This window comes from Cydia pomonella, chromosome 28 (genome assembly GCF_033807575.1).
Source record: "Cydia pomonella isolate Wapato2018A chromosome 28, ilCydPomo1, whole genome shotgun sequence".
Taxonomy (NCBI): domain Eukaryota; kingdom Metazoa; phylum Arthropoda; class Insecta; order Lepidoptera; family Tortricidae; genus Cydia; species Cydia pomonella.
Window position 1 is genome coordinate 1,804,662 of NC_084730.1, and position 24,696 is coordinate 1,829,357.

Below are 24,696 nucleotides of genomic sequence, written 5' to 3' on the forward strand. Positions count from 1 at the left end.
TATCAAAATAAATACGTTAGTTATATTAAGCATTTCATACAGATTACAATGGTCCCTTACACCATACAATTTAATGGAATATTCCAGGAGTAATCGTAAATCAAAGTTTCATTTCGAGCCATATAATTGTACGAAATGTTAAAGACGCTATCCGCAGGTAGTTCAAATTTTTTTTTTTTTTTTTTCATTTATTTAGAACACAAACAGTCACATATACAAATGGATTTGAAGTACAATGTAGAGTACTTAACATACTTAAGAATCATAGACCTGGAGGTTCATTATTAAGTACATAATGTTAACATACATACCAACAGCATAAAGAAAATGAAATCATGAGCCATACTTAAATTCTATTTACTAGTCTTCAGAGGAGAAAAAAAAATACAATAAACAGGTTTGACATTACTGTCTGTTTCATTAATTATCGGATATGTTGTATTTTTTTTTTTTTACTAATATTTGGTAGGTATTAGGACAACCGGAAAGTTACATTTATACATTGTGTACATTGTATTGTATTTAATTATATGAAATATGTACTTGAACTAAAACAATTTACGTCTAAGTATCATTTTGAGACTAGACAATGAAATGTGAAAAGGATCAATATCAAGTAGGTACTTATTATAATAACTAGGGACTCGTCTGAAAAAAGTGTGCCGAGAGTAATTCTTGCGGGCAAAGCTGATATAAAATAGAGATCTAGGACGTAGGGGGTGGTTTTTTTGATTTTTACCACCTTATGCGCTGGGATCGCTTTACTTACGTGGGACCCTGCGAAGTGCATGGTGGGGATGCACTTCGCACGGTCCCAATAGTTACTATGATTATTTTTTACTAATTTGTTCATTTAATCTGATTGTTCCAGTTCATCGGCGGGTGGCATTTCTACAAGCAAGCGTACAAGGCGCTGAGCCACGGGACGTCGAACATGGACGTACTAATCTCTATGACTACTACTATAAGGTACAAAATCGTTTAAATTTTTATTATTCTACTCGTCGACTGTAATGGTTGAATTAAGATTTCGTATACCAAACTATAATTGCGTACTTTTCATGTATGGGCTCCAACTCAACTATAAAATTCATTTCGATACGCTGTAGTCAATTATAAAAAATAATTGACCAATCACGTGCCGCCGCGCTCCCATACAAAATACGACACGGGCGCGGGGCACGAGGCGGGAGTCGCGTGTTTATGTCCACATTTATGTCCACTGAGATACTTTACTAATTAATTATTTAGGTTTTATAGTATTATTTTAGATGACTCGTAGAAAAAGAATTGTATACAATAGTGATATAATCAAGCTTTACAATCTCGTACCTTACTTAGGCAACTCAGCAAACACGGTACTCGACTGAAAAGCTCTCTATTATATCACGATTGCATAAAATACAGTAAAACCATTATGGCACAAAATACTGGTTCTCGGTGCTGAGGGCCTACCGCGAACCACGTTCGACGGGTTGCCTCCCTGTCACACTTATGTACAAATGTACAAGTGCAACAGAGAGGGGAGAGAGGGAGGGGTGGTTTCATACGTGTGACGTTTACACAAATGTGTTGTGCCAACTACCTGCAAGTCGAAGTCCGTTGGGAAGTGTCATGGCGTGCAGACCGCAGGCATACGATCATGATCTGTATTTTATTTACCACCTTGTCATACAATGGAGTCAAGACGTCACAGTACTTAAAATAAATAAATAAATATTATAGGACATTATTACACAAATTGACCAAGTCCCACAGTAAGCTCAATAAGGCTTGTGTTGAGGGTACTTAGACAACGATATATATAATATATAAATATTTATAAATACTTAAATACATAGAAAACACCCATGACTCAGGAACAAATATCCATGCTCATCACACGAATAAATGCCCTTACCAGGATTTGAACCCGGGACCATCAGCTTCGTAGCAGGGTCGCTACCCACTAGGCCAAACCGGTCGTCAACTAAGCTTAAGTTAACTAACTTATGGAGTGTGGAATTAAGAGGAGTGACATCTCTTATGGTAGAACTGATGCAAAAGTGTCCAGCTGTCAGCTATAAATAATAGTTCCAAATCTCTCCAGAGTAGCGCTAGAGTAGCTAAGAACCTAGGCGCTATTGACGGAGTGAAGTGCGCTGTCTATGATTTGATTTTTTTGTTCAAGTATTGTAGGTATTGTAGCGCCACCTATTTAAGGTTTTTTGATGACACTTTTTGGTACATGGAGATTTATTTCCAACTTCCGTAAGTTAGTTGTCTTACTTGACAGCCAAAAACCACCTTGGAAGTTTTCAATTTCGAATTTAAATTTGGTTGGGTTTTGCGTCAGTAGGAAGAGAGAGGTTAACCCTTCACCTGGCTTACGTAATTTTTAGGGTTCCGTACACAAAGGGTAAAACGGGACTCTATTACTAAGACTCCGATATCCGTCCGTCTGTTCATCAGTCACCAGGCTGTATCTCATGAACCGTGATAGCTAGACAGTTGACATTTTCACAGATGATATATTTCTATTGCGGCTACAACTGCAAATACTAAAAAGTAAAGTCCGGTTGTTATGCATTATCTGTGCGAAAAATATAAAATATAAAATTAATTTCTTCTTATATTAATTTTTAACAAGTAGAAACGTCTGCGAACGATGCTATTAAGCTTAGAATAAATTGTCTACAAAGCTGGTGGTCCCGGGTTCAAATCCTGGTAAGGGCATTTATTCTTGTGATGAGCAAATAAGCATGGATATTTGTTCCTGAGTCATGGGTGTTTTCTATGTATTTAAGTATTTATAAATATTTATATATTATATATATCGTTGTCTAAGTACCCTCAACACAAGCCTTATTGAGCTTACTGTGGGACTTAGTCAATTTGTGTAATAATGTCCTATAATATTTATTTATTATTATTTATTATTTATTTATATTTATTTGTTTTCAGTTACGCGTACTCGCTAGCGGTGGTGGCGGCGGCCATGGCGCTGCAGAAAGACACAAGTCCCATGACGTTTTTCGACACGCCGCCCATGCTGTTGGTGTTCGTGTCCCTGGGCAGGTGGCTGGAGCATATCGCTAAGGTAAGGTATCGACTCGACTGTCAAAATGAGTAAAATATAAATAAAAAGTTGCTATGTTCCTAGTGGTTTCGAAAAAAAAAGCATGGTTTTTAGGGTTCCGTACCCAAAGGGTCAAATGGGACCCTATTACTGAGACTCCGCTGTCCGTCCGTCCGTCTGTCACCAGGCTGTATCTTATGAACTGTGATAGTTAGCCAGTTGAAATTTCTACAGATTATGTATTTCTGTTGCCGCTATAATAACAAATACTAAAAACAGAATAAAATAATTATTTCTTTCCAATATCGAGGTTCTCATCCAATCACCTAAGTTAAGCAACGTCGGGCGGGGTCAGTACTTAGATGGGTGACCGTTTTTATAGATAATGGTACGAAACCCTTCCTGTGCGAGTCCGACTCGTACTTGGCCGATTTTTATTACATAGTTACTGGCTAAGCGACCCGAATAGGATTTTCGCCGTTCCGTTTCCATCAGAGATGTGCGAAGATGCGTACCGAGGGATGTGTTTGTTAAAATAAATAATAGTACATTACGATACAAGTGCGAAAAATAGGAAATTCGAAACGAGTGGCGATAAATTAAAACACGACCGAAGGGAGTGTTTTAAATCGACACGAGTTGTACCCATATGTACTGTAATATTATTTACAGTACATATGGGGCTACTTTATAGCACTAGTGCGAGAAGTAGCATATTATGTTACTGTGTCGAACATTTAAAGGGCCATATGTACTGTAAAACGTTGTACGATACATGTGCGAATAGGTAATTCGCAACTCGTGTCGATTTAAAACACTCCCTTCGGTCGTGTTTTAATTTATCGCCACTCGTTTCGAATTTCCTATTTTTCGCACTTGTATCGTAATGTACTATTATAGGACATTTTTACACGGATGGACTAAGTCCCACGGTAAGCTCAAGAAGGCTTGTGTTGTGGGTACTCAACGATATATATAATATACAAATACTTAAAACCACCTACCACCACCTGGCCCAATACTGCGCAACACAGGAAAAGATGGCAAGAGCTGGAGGAGGCCTTTACCCGTGAGGGGTCCTAACCAAATTATATAATTATAATCTTAAGTGCATGTAACAAAATAAAAATAGATTTAAGTAACTTATTTCCGTTAGTATATATTAAATGTATTATGTTGCTTTTAATTTTATTTTATTTAATTATTTATTACTTAAAACCACCTAGGCCAGACCGGTTGTCAAAAATGGCTGTGTTATGAGTGTTATGACAAGCGACAATGTGGTACCTTTTGCTGAAAAACGACACATATTTTCATATAAATATGACATGTATGATGTTTCCACACTTCTAGATAGATTAAATCATGTCCTTATTTGTCGAATTGTGTTTCCAGGGCAAAACATCAGAAGCTCTTTCCAAGCTGTTATCATTAAAAGCTACGGAGGCTGTGTTAGTAAATCTGGACGCAAACGGACAAGTGCTCAGCGAGAAGAACATACCGGTGGAGCTGGTGGAACGGGGAGATGTGTTAAAAGTGAGTTTTAGCAAGAGGTCATCATGTAAAAATTAAATAAAATTAAATAATCACTCAAAAAAAAACACTAAAAACACTCGATATTTTATTTTACTAGTCGATACAGTTAAGGTTCCTCCTCCCGCAAAAAAACCGTAAACTAAGATACTCTGAACCATTTTTTTTATATTAAACATGACACTTTTTGTGCAGAAAAAAATATACAACAATCTACAAGATATGAACGATGATATGCTTTTTCTGGAAATCTATTTTAATTTAAATACCTAAGTGAAGAAAAAAATCTAACCCCTATTTCTTTCAGTTATATCCTTATTACTACTGCAACAGTCGTTGGCGTTAGGTGCAGCCTTAATCTTGTAGGGGATGCAGAAAATACCAAACGATATATTTTTAAGCCATTTTTAGTGACTAGTGTTCTACGAGTATCATTATCAGGGCCCGTACTTTTCATGCCGTTGACGCAAAAATTACGTAATTTAACAAACAGTTGTTTTACAATACTACAAATGTTATATAACTTACTTACTGACGGGTATCAAAATAAATACTTGTTACGAGAATAAAAGCTTGTTACGCTGTTAAAAATCAAAAATATGTATTATTTAATAAATTAATAATCTATTATTTGTTTGAGTGACAATAAGATGAAAGTCAGTTAGACGTTTTTGTACTGATTGTCAAGTATATGTATGTATAACTTACCTAAAGAGGTTGATAAATGATTAATTATTACGAAAATACTAATTGGAATCATACTCTATGTAGCGTGACGTCATTTTTCTGTCATCGGCATGAAAGGTACGGGCCCTGATCATTATTATAATGTAACACACCACTATGCCCGCCTACTACGACAGCGCAAGACCTCCCCCAACCGGTTCTCTCAGCGTGCGACGCGGCGCGTAGTAGTACGCGAAGCGCGGCCATCGTGAATGCTGAATGTGAAGCACTCTTAGTGCTTGAGAAAGGAACCTAAGCTTTCGGAAACATGTCGCGCGAATGACTAAAACACGTGAGTTTAAGCCGTGAAATTAGATTAATAATGTGTGTTTATTTTGTTTGATCAGGTAGTACCAGGTGCGAAAATACCAGTGGACGGCAAAGTTATTTCAGGACAGAGCACGTGTGACGAGTCGCTTATTACTGGAGAATCCATGCCCGTGGCCAAAACTAAAGGTAAAATCAACTGTGCTTTTACTAGCTTTTATTTAGTTTCACCTGACCCGTTGTCTGTCGGTCTGTAATCAAATCTTGCAAGTTAAATTTGACCCACTTCCCGGTTACCGATTAAGCTGAAAATTTGCATACATATAAATTGACTAAGTTCCACAGTAAGCTCAATAAGGCTTGTGTTGAGGGTACTTAGACAACGATATATATAATATATAAATATTTATAAATACTTAAATACATAGAAAACACCCATGACTCAGGAACAAATATCCATGCTCATCACACGAATAAATGCCCTTACCAGGATTTGAACCCGGGACCATCAGCTTCGTAGGCAGGGTCACTACCCACTAGGCCAAACCAGTCGTCAATATGTAAGTCGGGTGACAATGCAATATTATGGTACCATCGAGCTGATCTGATGATGGAGACAGGAGGTGGCTATAGGAACTCCGTGATAAAACAACGCAACCTAATTGTGTTTGGGGTTTTTAGAAGTGTCTCGATGAGTATTAGTTGCCTGTGGAAAGAAAAGTACATACAGCGATAAAAGCTTGTACCAAAAACTTATTTATTAAATTCCGGCCATTTTAACCCCAGTCCAAAAGCAGTTTTCGACTGCGAATTTACTTGGGTGCAAAAAAAATCCTTCATAACAAATCTGGGGCGGCCCGCGCGGATGGGAAGCGGGAGACAAGGGCAACAAACATTTGGCCGGTAATCTCCGGCCTGGGTAAATAGACAGTTATTTTTTTGTGACAGCTTGGTAGACAACAGGTTAACTCAAGATACTGTAAAACTTGGCATAGACCATAGTCATTTTTAGGGTTCCGTAGCCAAATGGCAAAAAACGGAACCCTTATAGATTCGTCATGTCCGTCTGTCTGTCCGATTCTGTCACAGCCACTTTTTTCCGAAACTATAAAAGCTATAATGTTCAAACTTGGTAAGTAGATGTATTCTATGAACCGCATTATGATGTTTACACAAAAATAGAAAAAAACAATAAATTTCGGGGGTTCCCCATACTTAGAACTGAAACTCAAAAAATCTTTTTTCATCAAACCCATACGTGTAGGGTATCTATGGATAGGTCTTTACAAATGATATTGAGGTTTCTAATATCATTTTTTTCTAAACTGAATAGTTTGCGCGAGAGACACTTCCAAAGTGAAAAAATGTGTCCCCCCCCCCCTGTAACTTCTAAAATAACAGAATGAAAAATCTAAAAAAAATATATGATATACATTACCATGCAAACTTCCACCGAAAATTGGTTTGAACCAGATCTAGTAAGGAGTTTTTTTTAATACGTCATAAATGGTACGGAACCCTTTATGGGCGAGTCCGACTCGCACTTGGCCGCTTTTTTTTACTTAATATCATTTCCTTTCCCAGATTCCCTAGTAATCGGAGGTAGTATAAACCAACACGGAGCGTTGCTCGTGTCCGCCACACACACAGGCGAATGCAGTACTCTCGCCCAAATAGTTCGACTGGTGGAAGACGCCCAGAGCAGTAAGGCCCCCATACAGCGCCTGGCCGACACTATAGCCGGGTACGTTTAGTTATTTAATCATTTATTCCCTAGTATTAGCAAAGAGAATTAGAAATAGAGGTGGATTATCAAAGATAATTTGGTAGCCACGTAAATTTACTGCCATCTTTCGACACATAATTAAAACTTTTAGAATGCAATTTGACTTTGATTTTTATTATTTTACTGATATGTGTTAAATTTGTTAAATATCAAAAAGTGGCGCCATCTTACCGGGCAGTTAGTGGTTATGGCGCCATTGCTCGAAACGATGCTACTATACCTTTCGCCTTTGATCTATTAGATGATATGTCATATCAGTGAAAGAATAAGGATCAAAGTCAAATGGCGTTCTAAACGTTTTAATCATGTGTCGAAAGATGGCAGTAAATTTAAATGGCTACAAAGTTCTTTCTCTCTCTCTTTGACAATATACCTCTATTTCAAATTCTCTCTGGTAATAGTAATAACACAACTCGGAGCATTACTCGTGTACACCACTCATATAGGTAAATGCAGTACTCTAGCCCAAATAGTTCGACTGGTGGAAGACGCCCATTGCAGTAAGACCTCCATACCGCGGCTAGCATTTAATATTGTATTGTCACCCGACTTACATATGTATGCAAATTTTCAGCTCGATCGGGAAATGAGTCAAATTTAACTTCCTAGATTTGACCCACACACATACTAAGAACGGTCACACACTTACTAAGTACGGCCACACACATACTAAGTACGGCCCCACACTTACTAAGTACGGCCACACACATACTAAGTACGGCCCCACACTTACTAAGTACGGCCACACACATACTAAGTACGGCCACACACTTACTAAGTACGGCCACACACTTACTAAGTACGGCCACACACATACTAAGTACGGCCACACACATACTAAGTACGGCCACACACAAACTAAGTACGGCCACACACATACTAAGTACGGCCCACACTTACTAAGTACGGCCCACACTTACTAAGTACGGCCACACACTTACTAAGTACGGCCACACACATACTAAGTACGGCCACACACTTACTAAGTACGGCCACACACACATACTAAGTACGGCCACACACATACTAAGTACGGCCACACACATACTAAGTACGGCCACACACAAACTAAGTACGGCCACACACATACTAAGGCAGGTTAAGAGGAAAGTATGCTACTTGATCGTCCATACAAAAAGAGGAAACGTTTTTCCACTTCTAAATATTTTCCATCCTTCATGATTTTTTAATATGTTATACAATGAAAAACTAGGTTTATAGGTTCTGTTTTCCTTTTTTTTTCAAAATTTGCAAAAAAAAATTTTTTTTTGTTTTTAAAAAAAAGCGAAACCGATACAAACCTAGAATATATTATGCTGAAGCGATCGACATCAAAATCAAAGTGATTTGTTAAGATTTATTTAGTTCACACCGTTTTCTTCGGACATGGAATTTCATAGAAAAATTATCGTTACTTTCTTAAATTGGTTAAACATGTATATCTATTTTGTTTGCAGGTACTTTGTCCCGATAGTTATAGGTCTGTCTGTCCTTACGTTGGTGTCCTGGATGGTCGCCGGAGCTATAAATGTGGACGTTATCAAAAGGATAATGCCGGTAAGTGTTACTTCTTACATTAATATGCAGGATTCGAAATTATCCAGATAATTATAGTCTTTGATAGTTGTCGCGATAATTATACGATAAATATCGGATAATTATCCCAGGTATGGATGGTGCTATAATTATTTTATTTGAATTCTTTGAAAGTAAACAATGATTGGGTCGTTTTTCGCTATGTACAAATAAAACTGACATAATGTTGATCAGTTTTTTTTAGTAATCATTGAAATATAAGATAATTTTGACGACCGGTCTAGTGGGTAGTGACCCTGCCTATGAAGCTGATGGTCCCGGGTTCAAATCCTGGTAAGAGCATATATTTGTGTGATGAACACGGATATTTGTTTCTGAGTCATGGGTGTTTTCTATGTATTTAAGTATTTATAATTATATATTATATATATCGTTGTCTAGATACCTACAACACAAGCCTTATTGAGCTTACTGTGGGACTTAGTCAATTTGTGTAATAATGTCCTATACCTATAATATTTATTTATTTAATTATTATGCAACAGTAGTTAGATAACAGAAAAAAGCGTGATTGTTTTACTTAAATATGACGGTGACCGATTCATTAACATTTACTGATTGTGTAGGCTTGGTCCTGCTCACGTCTCATGAATCATCCTGTATACATACCTTAGCTACCGACTAATTTAGAAGGCTGTTTCGTAATGTATTGTTTGTCTGCAGGACTCATACTTAAATTCCGGTTTCTCCGACTGGGAACTGATCGTGCAAACGGCCTTCCACTTCGCGCTAAGTGTCCTGGCCATAGCGTGTCCCTGCGCACTTGGACTGGCCACGCCTACCGCTGTCATGGTGGCTTCTGGAGTCGGGGCCAGGAATGGATTGCTGGTGAAAGGCGCGGAACCGCTTGAAAATGCACACAAGGTATGATAGAGAAGGACGGAGCGGAGCACCTGTCTTTCTCGCATTGGCAACTTACGTTACTAAGTTAACGTAAAAATAAGTTTTTGGCAAAAATTTCATTTTTGGTACAAGCTTTTATCGCTGACTGTACTTTTCTTTACACAAGTAACTAATACTCATCGAGACGATTCTAAAAACCCCAAACACAATGAGGTTACATTGTTTTAACACAGAGTTCCTATAGCCACCTCCTGTCTCCATTATCAGATCAGCTTGATGGTACTATAATATTGCATTGTCACTCGACTTACATATGTATGCAAATTTTGAGCTTCATCGGAAACCGGGAAGTGGGTCAAATTTAACTTGCAAGATTTGATTACAAACAGACAACGGTCAGGTGAAAGTAAGTAAAAGTTTGTAATAAAAACACGGCCGTTTATCCCGCAAAAACTTCTATTACAGTACATATGGGGCTACTTTATAGCACTAGTGCGAGAAGTAGCATATTATGTTACTGTGTCGAACATTTAAAGGGCCATATGTACTGTAAAACGTTGTACGATACATGTGCGAATAGGTAATTCGCAACTCGTGTCGAATTTCCTATTTTTCGCACTTGTATCGTAATGTACTATTTCGACGCTCTCAAGGGAATCAAAATTTATAGGGTACTTTCCGTTGACTTAGAACTGAAATTTGGTAAGTAAGTACTATCGTCTTACCCCCTTATTCATAAACGTGTGCTAAAGTTGACAGGCCGGTAACAATCATTTGTCCCTTGCCATCATACCAATACGTCGGAAAGGAACAAACGATTGTTAACGGCTTGTCAACTTTAGCACACGTTTATGAATAAGGGGGTTATACTACAAGTATCTACTAGGAAATTAAGTTAAAATTGTACGGAATCCTCGGTGGGCGAGACCGATTCGCATTGGTCCGTTATAGTTATAGAGAAGTTTAAGAGAGGTATGGGCATTGTGAATGTCATCTCGCTTTGTGTGGTAGGGCACAGCACAGCGGATGTCATTCCAGATCTAGAGCAGAGCCCAACTGGGGAAGTACCTCCACCTTACAGAAAACCGCAGCCAAATAACACTAGACCCTACTCATAGTGTTGTGTTCCTGCCGGTGAGTAAGGTTGCCAGAGCTCAACGAGGGGGAGGGGGGTTTATGGTCGGCAACGCGCATGTAACTCCTCTGGAGTTGCAGGCGTACATAGGCTACGGAAACTGCTTACCATCAGGCGGGCCGTATGCTTGTTTGCCACCGCCGTAGTATTAATTACATTTATTTATTTATGTCTTATTTAACAAATTATCGTAAAATAATACTATTTATTCATTTTAAAATTTATTTGTAGGTGAAAACGGTGATCTTCGACAAGACGGGCACCATCACTCGCGGCAGCACCGCCGTGGCCAAGGTCTCCTTGTTGACTGGAAGCGCCGACTCTTTGCACGAAGTCCTCTCCTGCATACTGTCGGCGGAGCTGAACTCAGAACACCCCGTCGCTTCTGGTGAGTGAGCCATCGTGAAGGGAACATAAATAAATATTATAAATAAATATTATAGTCCCACAGTAAGCTCAATAAGGCTTGTGTTGAGGGTACTTAGACAACGATATATACAGGGTGCTCGCGAGGAACCCATATAACTTTACCAGCATATAGCTGAGGTCGTAATAATTAAAAAACATTATATAAACATAGGTCGAAATTAGATTTTTAACTTTTTTAACTTTTCATACAAATTAAATAAATTATTTTTGGTTCACCAGTAACACAATGCCTTAGGACGAGCTGGCAACGTTTGTTATTGTCTCTATCTCTTTTCACTAGAACGGCAAGTAAGTCACATAGACATTTCTTGTCAAACTAATTATTTCAAACCAGAATGTACATAATGTGCAATCGGATCTCTTTACCTATGTATGATTTACTTATTTAAGGCTTGCCACACACTAGTATTTCCGCCCGCAGGATTATGATAATTATGAATATTATGATCAACCACCGGCGATTTAAATCGTAGTTGTACAGTCGACGTCAAAAATATGTTTACAAATTTTTCACCTTATTTCTTTGTAATTAGGTTCAAAAGTGTAAACATATTTTCAATCTGTAAGTCAATATCTGGCAGTGTTGTCAGAACACTGTAGAAAGGGAAGAAAGAAGAGAAAGAAAAGAAAAGACTTCACGAAATGTAAACATTGCCTTTTTTCAGCGAGAATCGCCTCATGTTGTTAGATGTAACTAAAAATAACATTTAAACTACATAAGGAGAACAACATAACTACGATTCTTATCAAAAAACTTAAATACTCTTAAAATGCTTTTAACTTTTACGGTTGCTTTCGCCACTCTTCAAGGTAAAAAATTTTCAAAGTGGTATCCTCCCTTGTCAACACATAAATTTATTCTTGTACGCATTTGTTTGTTTAGTTGAGCTGGCCAGTCTTTCAGGTTCTGAGCGGCTTCCGTGATTTTTAGGATCAATTCTTCCCTTGAATTAATTGGTTTTGAATAGACCATATTCTTCATAGTGCCCCATAGATAAAAATCTAAAGGGGTTAGATCTGGTGATCTCGGAGGCCACTGTATCTTTGGAGATCCTCGACCAATCCATCTATTTGGAAACTGTTGGTTAAGATAATCCCGTACCACGAGACCATAATGGGGGGGAGCTCCGTCGTGTTGAAACCACATTAAACGCCGAGTCTCCAAATCGATGTCTTCGAGGAGAATGATCAAGTTGTTTCGCAAAAAATGTAGGTAGCTTTCTGAATTTAGTCTAGCAGGGAGCTCCACCGGCCCTATCAATTTATCGTCAATAATGCCTGCCCACATATTGACTGAAAATTGATGTTGGTGCGAGGATTCCCTGATTGCGTGCGGGTTTTCCTCCATCCACATATGACAGTTGCGTGAATTGAATACCCCTGATCTCGTGAATTGAGCTTCATCAGTCCATAAAATAGTTTTAAGGAAATTTGGGTTCTGAAGAAGTTTTTGATTAATTCTCTGACAGTAGGCAAGTCTTGAAAAGCCGTCGTTTTCGATCAGTCCCTGAACTTTTCTGAGGTGGTAAGCATAAAGACCATACTTTTTCCAACATCGCCACACGGTGAGGTCGCTGACCCCACACATCATGCCTACGCGTCTAGTTGACAAGGAAGGATCTTCCGTAATTAAATTAAGTAGCCTGTCTTCAGTCGCGTCATTCAATCCCACAGCTCGCTCGGAGTTGTGCGGCCGAATTCCTCTTTCTCGCAATTGTCGAAACATGTCCGTAATCGTAGAATAATGGGGCACACGCCGATTAGGGTATGTTCGCCGGTACTCCTCAACGGCCTGCACGGAGTTACCGTTGCAGAAGCCGTACGTAAAAATAATATCTGCGACATGTTCTGGTGGGAATGTACGTGGCATTGTCGGTATACTTTTTTTTAAATGTACTTTTTGGTCTTCAAGCAATGCAACAAAAATATGACATTTAAAGGAAGTCATAATTAATAAGTCAAAGTAAGAAAAAATAAAATCCTAGGCAGCCATCTAGCTGTAGATACATATCACTAGAACTAAGTACCTATTGCATGGATCCAAAAGTTAAAAATATCGCACTGTGAAAATAAATGTTTTAAGTACGCATTAAAATTATTACCAGTCTATTATTGTCGATACGTAAATAATTTTAGTAATATTTTATCAATCTTCATGGATTATGATACATACTGGCCACTTGGAAATTTCCTTCGAGTGTGTTTTATAAGTACTTTAAATAATGACATCAGTCACATGAACGATGGGTGACATTGTTGGTATTGATTCTAATATCAATATGATGTCTCACGTTTATAACATTTATTTAAACAGTGCGACGAATAATCATTTTCCTAATAATTGGACAAATCGTGCGGTTTAACTTAGACGGCAGACTTTTTAATCAGTGGAAAGGAGAGTAAATTGGTTTTTTAGTGCTGCTCAGTGAAAAATGTATTAAGGATGCTGTAATAGAAAATACTGCGAGTACTAATACTGAAGCAGTATCTAGTTGAGTGGTTACGGATTCACGGATTCTACGAAGTGCACGTAGACGAACAAGCTGGTAGAATGAGAAGGGTACCTATTGCAATTCCTGACAGTGATCATACTTTTTTGTTTGTAGGGTAATAAATAAATAATCTTATTAAAATTTGTGTTACTTTATTCAGCTTTAATACAATCAAACAATAATGGTATGGGTAATAAAAACACTTCGAACTGTTTATTTAGTTTCATGTGTAGTTTTCACGATTTAAACTGAATAGGTGTCAAATTTTTACCCGAAGTAGCAAAAACTTAGCTTCGTTGTTCTGCCATCATAAGAAATCAATCGATCATTAAGAAATATGCATTCTTATGAATAAATACGTGTCACTTCAAAATTAAACTAAGACGGTTAAATTTATCAATTCTTGGGCGTTAAGTAATTTTGTTTATCAATACTTCACTAATACCATTGTTTTAGTCGTGGACTTAACAAAAGCAATGATCATTGATCATACTTTGGATTAAGTGATAGAATTTTAAGATTCTACGTATTTATTTTCAATGACACATGTCGATGATAGTGACAGGAACGAGCTTCTGCAATTTACGTCAGACAGATAATGTGATGCGGTCTTGCAACGTCGCTATCCTAAAGGTGCATTATACTGGATTTTTTCTTAAATAAAAAATATTAATTACTCGCAAACTAAGCCGAATCCAGTTTACTTTATATGACATTTTATTTTCTAAAGATGGTCAAGAACATGGTGGTAAAGTTATATGGGTTCCTCGCGAGCACCCTGTATAATATATAAATACTTAAATACATAGAAAACACCCATGACTCAGGAACAAATATCCATGCTCATCACACGAATACATGCCCTTACCAGGATTTGAACCCGGGACCATCAGCTTCGTAGGCAGGGTCACTACCCACTAGGCCAGACCGGTCGTCGAACATGCTGTGTAAATTTTGTCCTGATACAGTTATGCGTTTTTAGTCAAAGGTATGGTAGTCGTCTTCGAGGTTTTTGGGAATGTAAATAACGAAAATGACGACTGTTTTTTGTTTACCGTGTAAAAAAAATATTGAACCATATGATAATAAATAATAATAATTAAAGCTCTCCAAGAGGCCTCTACGTGTTGGATCTATATCCCCACGCAAGCCTATCAAAAGACCGGGATTTATAGGCCCGTTAAATCCAAGGAGATAGATACAATAATAATAAATAAATAATAATAAATATTATAGGACGTTATTACACAAGTTGACTAAGTCCCACAGTAAGCTCAATAAGGCTTGTGTTGAGGTTACTTAGACAACGATATATATAATATATAAATATTTATAAATACTTAAATACATAGAAAACACCCATGACTCAGGAACAAATATCCATGCTCATCACACGAATAAATGCCCTTACCAGGATTTGAACCCGGGACCATCAGCTTCGTAGGCAGGGTCACTACCCACTAGGCCAAACCGGTCGTCGAGAACCATATGATATATAAAGGTTTCCTGGAGATCCCGGGTTCGAATCCCGGTAAGGGCATTTATTTGTGTGTTTATCACGAATATTTGTCAATGAGTTTTGGACGTTATTTATGTATATCAGACGACCGGTCTGGCCTAGTGGGTAGTGACCCTGCCTATGAAGCCGATGGTCCCGGGTTCAAATCCTGGTAAGGGCATTTATTCGTGTGATGAGCATGGATATTTGTTTCTGATTCATGGGTGTTTTCTATGTATTTAAGTATTTAGTACCTGGGCGACCGGGTGTACGAGGCGTACGAGTAACTATTTATTGTAATATGGTGGTCTATAGGTGATAATCTTAACTACGTTTTTTTTACTAAATTAAACTTGTCTAAAACAATAAAAATTAAAAAATTATATATAAACTTGAACATATAAAAAAAAACAAAAGTTGTTAGTCACCGGGCGATATTCGAACCCGTAACACTCGTTTAGCAGTCCGCGTCTTAACCCCCTGGACCAGACGGACAGTGGCCGGCAACACGAAATTAGCGACCATATTCTGCGTCGGAAGAAAAACGCATGAAAACTCGAAAACACGCGTTTTCCCAAACATAAGACTAATCTAGATAGATTGTATACCCCCAAAAACCCCCATATACCAAATTTCAGCGAAATAGTTAGAGCCGTTTCCGAGATCACAGAAATATATATATTTATATATATACAAGAATTGCTCGTTTAAAGGTATAAGATAAATATTTATATATTATATATATCGTTGTCTAAGTACCCTCAACACAAGCCTTATTGAGCTTACTGTGGGACTTAGTCAATTTGTGTAATAATGTCCTATAATATTTATTTTATTTATATAAGTATGTATATCGTTGCCTAGCACCCTCTGTTCGGGGATAGGTAGATCTATGTAAGATGTCCTCATATATTTTTTATTTTATTAGTATTTTATGCAATCGTGATATACGTATATATCGTTGTCTAAGTACCCTCAACACAAGCCTTATTGAGCTTACTGTAGGTCTTTAGTCAATTTATGTAATAATGTCCTATAAATATTTATTTATTTATTTAATCTCTACTAACGTCTGCACGCCATGACACTTCCCAACGGACTTCGACTTGCAGGTAGTTGGCAAATACACATGTAAACGTCACACGTATGAAACCACCCCTCCCTCTCTTCCCTCTCTGTTGCACTTGTACATTTGTACATAAGTGTGACAGGGAGGCAACCCGTCGAACGTGGTTCGCGGTAGGCCCTCAGCACCGAGAGCCAGTATTTTGCGCCATAATTGTTTTACTGTATTATATGCAATCGTGATATAATTGATAGCTTTTCAGTCGAGCACTGTGTTTAGGTAACGAACCTTGCTGAGTTGCCTAAGTAAGGAAGTGATTGAAAAGCTTGATTATATCACTATTGTATACAATGCTTTTTCTACGAGTCATCTAAAATAGTAATTTTACTAACTATAAAACCTAAATAATTAATGAAAATTAATAAGTATCTCAGTAAACAAAAATGTGGTACAAAAGACATGCTCCCTATTGGGAGCGTGCACGACTGTCACGCAACCTAGTGTCCGCAAGTCTAGGGGAAAACGTCAATTCACTACATCTTATAAAACTACTCCAAAAATAAAAACTACTGAACGGATTTTAATACGACTTTCAACTATCAATAAAGTGATTCTTGAGGAAGACTTAAGTATATAACTTGTTAAGTTTTTGTGTAAATTGTTTGAAATATAACGATGTAGTCGGAAAAAATAACGCTGGCTAGGAGCTTTAATCGAAAACGCTGCCTAATCCGTTTGAGCTATAACAACACAATGTATGGTGGGGTTGTTTCTCATTCGTAGGTCTACAAAAAAGTCCGCGATGTTAAATGTCTATCTTTTAAGGATAACTTTACTATATCCATTCTTAACTTCTAGAAAAATATCACGTAATACGTGGCATTTGCAAAGCTATTTACATGGATACATTATTAACAATTATCAAAATAAATACGTTAGTTATATTAAGCATTTCATACAGATTACAATGGTCCCTTACACCGTACAATTTAAATGAATATTTCAGGAGTAATCGTAAATCAAAGTTTCATTTCGAGCCATATAATTGTACGCAATGTTAAAGACGCTATCCGCAGTTAGTTCAAATTTTGACCGCCTTACGCGCTGGGATCGCTTTACTTACCACCATGCACTTCGCATGGTCCCAATAGTGGTAGACAGCGGTGACGCGTATTGAAGCCAGGTGTGGTTGCAGCGATCGTGAAGTTCTGCCGCGCCGCGCTGGGCCCCGCGGCGCCCGCGCCGTGCGCCGGCTTCGTGGCGGCGCCGGGCTGCGGCCTGCGCGCGCGCGTCACGCTGGCGCCGCGCCGCCCCGCCGACACGCCCACATACGAGTAAGAGCGTTTTCACATAGTAACCTATTATAAAACCAAAACTTCAGCGTAGAATGTAATTCAAATTTTCACGTCAGCAGCAGGAACAAGGGTAATTTGCTGCTTAAAAACAGTGAGCAAAATCGCTTCACCTCTGGAAATTGGAACTGTCTAGCCATCACGCTTCATGAGATACAGCCTGGTGACAGACGGACAGAGAGACAGACAGACGGACAGTGGAGTCTGGTGGACTGGAGAGTGGAGTGGAATTAGTGTTGGTCGAACGTTAATTAGAATTGACAAGAAACAATTACAAATTGAATCGTAAACGGTAAGGGACGGTTACACCAGGCTGTATCTCATGAAGCGTGATGGCTAGACAGTTCCAATTTCCAGAGGTGATGCATGTCTGTTGCCGCTATAACAACAAATTCTAATCGCTTTCGCTTGCACGGGACTCAAAACAAGCACTCGAAGAAATATCAAACTTTGCTCTCTTGTTGTACAAATAACTATAGTATTGTTTTCAATCTGACTCCACAACACAGGCATAGCCTAGTGTGGCAGTCATAGGTTAAGGAAATCTTGTAAAATTTTTGGTAAATAAACTATTTTTATTTTATTTTTTACATTGTCCGATCCGATATCGGCTGTCGGAAGGGCGTAAATATTAAAATGTATGTGCTTCTTTGTGTTTATTTATACATTTACTAAATCATTATTCATAAAAAACGATATATAACGCAAAAAAGACGGACATGAACACCTTCCGATATCCGATATCAGAAGGTACTTCCGACAGTTTTAGATATATCGGACGATAATTTTGGTTTATGTGTGTACATGTGTAGCATTATGTTACTAGTAGTGTGCGTCATCTGAAATGATCGAAAGGGACAGACTGATGTACCTTTTAGTATTGTTTGTCCTTGTCTATTGTAGGTTCCTACATCCTTAGCACACACTGCGATGAAATTCTCGCGGGTTCAATCTTGCAAATACGTGCGCTTATAAAGCATGCCGTACGTTACACTTTTTATAGTTCCAGAACCGCAAGAAATGAATCACAGTGCGTAAACTTAAGCGAGGGATATTATTTCTGTCACACGTACAACTCAAACCTTTAGTTTCGGGAAGCCGGAATCATCTGCTTTTTTTAGGATTGAATTTATAGTTAAACCATGATAACTATGCAGCGATTTTGATAGCAAAAACTGTGAAGTGATATATATGGAAGTGGGTTAGGTTTTTGCTGTTAGGTCATTCAGTCAGTCAATCCCGATTTTCAGATGTTTGTATCATCATATCTGGTTGAGCTATATTCATGAAATTTAAGGTTCTAGTTACCCTTGAGGGTCTTAAAAAATTAATATGTTTGTGTTTAATACATTTTTAGAGTTACGTAGGGGTAAGAAATGGACCCAATGGTTCGTGTAATATAACACACGGCCGCTGCGTCGCCAGTCCTCTTCTTTTGAACTTCGATTGACACGCTACCGCGTACGTCACAAAATAACACTTCAACAATCTGTGCTATCAAACACGCTGCAGAATTATCTTGCTCTAACTCTATGCGCAATCGTCTCAAATTATATTTAGTTATTTAGGTTAGGATTAGATGCACAATTATCTCTCATTAGGCAAGCTGGTGTGAATCGAGGTATTTTTGGGCAGCTAGTGGAAATCAAGTTCTAATTTAGAGAACTGGAGTAATTTAGCCTATATTGTCTCTAATAAATATGATCCCTGCCAGGATAAACTCATAAACGCGACCACACCGAGCATCGGCGGTTGAAATGTTATTCAGTATTTGGGCATGTTAGTTTTTACGTGTTAATGGTTTTACTGGTGCATGATTCGATTATGTAATTGAGCGCTTCATTCGCCAACAAAATTGACACAGTTTGGCGATAATATATTTTTTTGTATAAGCATGTACAGTTTGAATAAGTAATTTAAAAAAATATTATGTTTTGTTAACAGGGCTGGATCAACGTTCACAGTTTGCGGGGTGCCGGTGGAAGTGGTCGGCAGCGAGGGCGACGCGGCGCTGAGCTCCGCGCAGGCGCAGCACCGGCTCAGCGCGCTCATACCCACGGACGAGCGGGTACGTGCGCCAGGCCGTTGGCTACAGTGACCGCTTACAGGCGGAAACTTTACCAACGATGTGGTATGAAACAAAGGTTTAGTGAGTAATTGAAGTTAACCAACAAGAAGGGTCCTAGAATTGAACCTTGAGGTACTCCAAGAACTGCATAATATAGCTTAGCAAGTGATTGTACTGTATTGATAACTTCTCGCAGTGTTTTATTCGAAAGATATGATAAGATAATACAAGGTCTCTTATTTTTATATTACAATACTTTAATATTGTTACTAAATTCTTATAGTCAACGCAATCAAATGCCTTCGATAAGTTACAGAATACTTCAATACGAATTTGGACCTTTTCCTACGCATTGGCGTACTATAAAAATTCGATTTTCTGATCCCCTCGCTTGTTTGTAAAGTATTTTTATTTAATTAATTAATAGGTAATTCAGAAATAATTCTTTAAATCTTTTTGTATGTATAATACGAGTTCTTATAAGAAAACTTAATCTCACACAAAGATAAGCCTTTGTATTCCCTTTTTTTATACTTATTTAACCATTTTTTTTATATTTTTTTGGCAGGAAGTAGTAGTACTAATAGGCAACAGGGAGTGGATGTCTCGCAACGGGGTCAAAGTCGGTCGGAGAGTGCAGGAGGCGCTTAAAGCGGACGAGCAATTGGGCAGGACTGCTGTCTTAGCTGCCATTAATGGTGAGGACTTCTGTCAAATTTCAATACACCTTTTTCTCCTGTTTTACTCTATAATAAGAATAAGAATAAGAAACCATTTATTGCCACACAAAATACAATGTTTAACTTAAAAAAAAATAGGCATGCGCGGCAAAAGGAAAGGAATTAGCATACGCTGCGTCAGCCATTTTATTACAAATTGACTGCGCAGCGCTGATTTTCAGTTCGTCCCCTTCACTGAACCGCATTGATATGACATGCGGGTTAATGGATTTTTTGTTTTATTACCAGAGATAGCTTGTGTATACAATTAAGCGCTGGTGGCCTAGCGGTAAGAGCGTGCGACTTGCAATCCGGAGGTCGCGGGTTCAAACCCCGGCTCGTACCAATGAGTTTTTCGGAACTTAAGTACGAAATATCATTTGATATTTACCAGTCGCTTTTCGGTGAAGGAAAACATCGTGAGGAAACCGGACTAATCCCAACAAGGCTTAGTTTACCCTCTGGGTTGGAAGGTCAGATGGCAGTCGCTTTCGTAAAAATTAGTTGTCAAGCGGACCCCAGGCTCCCATGAGTCGTGGCAAAATGCCGGGACAACGCGAGGAAGAAGAAGAAGATACAATTATAGTGCAAAAAAAATCAAGAATTTTTTATTTCAAGTGAATATTTAATATTTTAATCTGGTATTTACTTGATATTGACAACTGGTTACATTTATAACTCAAGTATTTTACTGTATAGGTACAAACAATGCCATAGTCATAAGTTTCGTTCATTGAAACGTACAGCGATAAGTAATAGTACTTTTTGTATAATGGCATACCTGTTTCATGTTGGATGATTTATCCTCATAAAGCTCAATGTGCATTACAATGTACACTCCGTTTCAATCCAATTAGAACCTTTCGTAAACCAAATAAAGTAGCATTTCTTTTGATCCATTGCTTTCTCAAACAAACGAAATTAGACCCAATTTATTATCCAAGAAGGTTCAATTTAAAAATAGGAATATTTTTAGTCTATTTTTTTGTCCCGTAGACTAAAATGACATTTCATGTGTTGCTAGTTTTATACGTCTTATAAATAGTGATGTGCTAAACCGGTACTAGCCGAAAATAAACTATATATATATATATATATATGCATGTAACACCATTTTGAGGCATTTAGAAAGTTTGTATCCAAGTGTATACACAATATTTCTAATATTTAAAAGATTATTGTTTTATTGTAAGATTAACGTCACCTCGAAGCTCACAATGCAATTATTAAATGTTTGAGTGGATTAGTAGTGAGTAGATTGTATTTATTGTTTACTTCCTATCATGTAGTGAGTAGATTTCATTAATTGTTTATTTTGAATCTAAAATTAATTTAATATTTATCGGTTATTCACAAACCGAAATCAAAGATCAGCGCTATTTGTTTTAAGCTGGTCACATTATTAAATGATGTCACATTATGAAATGAATAAAAAAACAGACTTTAGTACGGTATGTCTTATGAGACTATAACAGAATGAATAGATTATACAACAATTTAAAGAACGATAATATTCATATGCAATAATTTTGTGAACTATAATATTAATTTAAGATCCGACCATCGTTCCAACAGCTAATAAACAAACAGGTTTATAGACAACTTTGACAAGTAATTTAATAGTTTTTTTCATGATGAGGCAATTTTTTCGCCATAAATGCGAATGGCATTTGCTTCAAAAAGTAAAACGGAACCCTATTACTAAGACTCTGTCTGTCCGTCTGTCACCAGGCTGTATCTCACAGTTGAAATGTTCACAGACAAATACAAAAAAGTACAGAACCCTCGTTGGGCGAGTCCTACTCGCACTTGTCCGGTTTTTGTAAATCATGTCATAAATATACGGGCCCCGATGCATATGTTCTCATCTATACCGAAGTCCAAAAGAAAAATCAAATAATGTAAACCAATATGACAGCTTTTTTTGGCATTCGACATCTAACCTAAAATTGTATGGAGGTTGATTTCACTGAAATATTATTAACATACATATATTTTAACAAAAAATAGTGTTACAGATAAAATATTTAAATATATTAATTGTTGATAAGATCATGATTGTCGTCAAACAGTGCGTGATTACGAAGTAGGTAAATTGGTTTGTTTTCATTTCTATTGACGACCGGTTTGGCTTAGTGGGTAGTGACCCTGCCTACGAAGCTGATGGTCCCGGGTTCAAATCCTGGTAAGGGCATTTATTCGTGTGATGAGCATGGATATTTGTTCCTGAGTCATGGGTGTTTTCTATGTATTTAAGTATTTATATATTATATATATCGTTGTCTAAATACCCTCAACACAAGCCTTATTGAGCTTACTGTGGGACTTAGTCAATTTGTGTAATAATGTCCTATAATATTTATTTATTTATTATATTGAACTCCGCTTTAAGGAGAACATTATCTAAGGTTTTCCCATTTATACAAAAAAATATAGATAGATATAATACTCTTTATTGGTACACCTCATTAAAAATATACAAGAAAAATAAACAATTGATTAAATTTAGAGGCAGACAACAGGCGGTCTTATCGCTAAAAAGCGATCTCTTCCAGACAACCTTAAATAATAAACCTTAACCTTGAATATGTTTCAGATAAACAATAAAAAAGTCATTTCAAAATTCAAAATTCAAAAATTTATTCTGCAAGTAGGCCTCAAGGGCTCTTTTACAAGTCAATACAACATTTATAGTAACATCATATAGTGACATGAAAAATACATAACAACATTTATAAATACAACAGCCAATACCTGGGTAAACATTACATTATAATAATCTTAAAATAAATAATTAATACAATACAATAGAGATGTATAGTCTCTATGGTTAAAAACACATTAAATCTGGAGATGTAAAAGGTCCCCAATGTCAGAGTACTAATACTAATAAAATTTGGAGGTGTAAAGTCTCTCCAAGTGTCAAAATAAAATTTATACTAAATAAATAAACCGCGTCTGGACTGTTAAACTAGCAGTCTCATAAACTAATGCTACATTCTGTACATAACTAGTATGTACCAAGTCAAGTATATTATACAATATGACAGAGACGTATAGTCTCCACGGTTAATATATTAAGTTTGGAGATGTATAAGGTCCCCACGGTCGGAGAAAAATAATAATACACAATAATAAGATTTGGAGGTGTAAAGGTTCTCCAAATGTCAAAGAATAAAAAAATAAAAAATTGTATGAAATACATATTTCACGTCAAGAGACTGTTAAGCTAACAATCTTAAATCTAGTTCTACAGAATACATAACTACTATGTATTTAATATGTCAATGTCATCATCAAAATAACTAAAACATAACAAACATTAATACATAAGGTTGAACAGCTAGAAACAACAGCGCCATATGCCTCTCCGGGACACTGCACGCAAAACTATTACAGCTTTTGAGACTGGATACTTGGCCATGATTCCGTGTCTCCCAAGTAGTCATCTATTTTATAGTATCCCTTTTTGAGAAGTGCATTTTTGACGTATTGCTTGAATGAAGTATAGGGCAGGTTCCATGCCTCTAAGGGTACTTTGTTATAAAATGTTACACAGTTTCCCATGAACGATTTTTTAACTTTCTGTAGACGAAACTTGGAGACTACTAACTTATGTTTATTTCGCGTATTATAACTATGGATATCGGACAGTTTCTTAAAGGACTTTATATTCTTATGCGTATACATTATCACATCTAGTATGTATTGTGAAGCTACTGTGAGAATATCTATTTCCTTGAATCGTTCTCTCAGTGAGTCACGAGAAGCCATGTTATAAATAGATCTGATTGCCCTCTTCTGAAGAACGAAGATGGTTTCTATAGAACGAAGATGGTTTCTATTCATCATTTTGAATTTTAAAATAGTTATCATTTTGGTAATCCGCGCCCCCGATAATCCTTGGAAACGACCACCATGACTATTTTGACTGAGTGCGTACAGTGCTACATGAAGTTGTTATTTTTCTGTTACAGATGAGCTGGTGTGCACGATAGGAGTCTCTGACGAGGTGAAGCCCGAGGCGCACCTGGCGGTGTACTGCTTGAAGAAGATGGGGCTCGAGGTCTGTCTCCTGACGGGGGACAACAGGAAGACTGCCGTCGCCATCGCTAGACAGGTTTATTT

The 24,696-nt window shown here is 37.4% G+C and overlaps 1 protein-coding gene across 6 annotated transcripts in view; it reads left to right on the forward strand.

Annotated features, from left to right (window-relative positions):
* LOC133533049 (copper-transporting ATPase 1) overlaps positions 1 to 24,696 on the forward strand; it is a 100,465-nt gene that overhangs the window by 55,665 nt on the left and 20,104 nt on the right. For all 6 annotated transcript variants that reach the window (XM_061871975.1, XM_061871974.1, XM_061871971.1 and 3 more), the window contains 12 exons: positions 872 to 969; positions 2,944 to 3,079; positions 4,454 to 4,594; positions 5,665 to 5,773; positions 7,169 to 7,328; positions 8,828 to 8,927; positions 9,630 to 9,830; positions 11,176 to 11,332; positions 17,625 to 17,763; positions 19,726 to 19,849; positions 20,418 to 20,547; positions 24,546 to 24,688. In XM_061871975.1, coding sequence (XP_061727959.1) covers positions 872 to 969; positions 2,944 to 3,079; positions 4,454 to 4,594; positions 5,665 to 5,773; positions 7,169 to 7,328; positions 8,828 to 8,927; positions 9,630 to 9,830; positions 11,176 to 11,332; positions 17,625 to 17,763; positions 19,726 to 19,849; positions 20,418 to 20,547; positions 24,546 to 24,688 — 1,638 coding nt within the window. The remainder of the gene's footprint in view (positions 1 to 871; positions 970 to 2,943; positions 3,080 to 4,453; positions 4,595 to 5,664; positions 5,774 to 7,168; positions 7,329 to 8,827; positions 8,928 to 9,629; positions 9,831 to 11,175; positions 11,333 to 17,624; positions 17,764 to 19,725; positions 19,850 to 20,417; positions 20,548 to 24,545; positions 24,689 to 24,696) is intronic.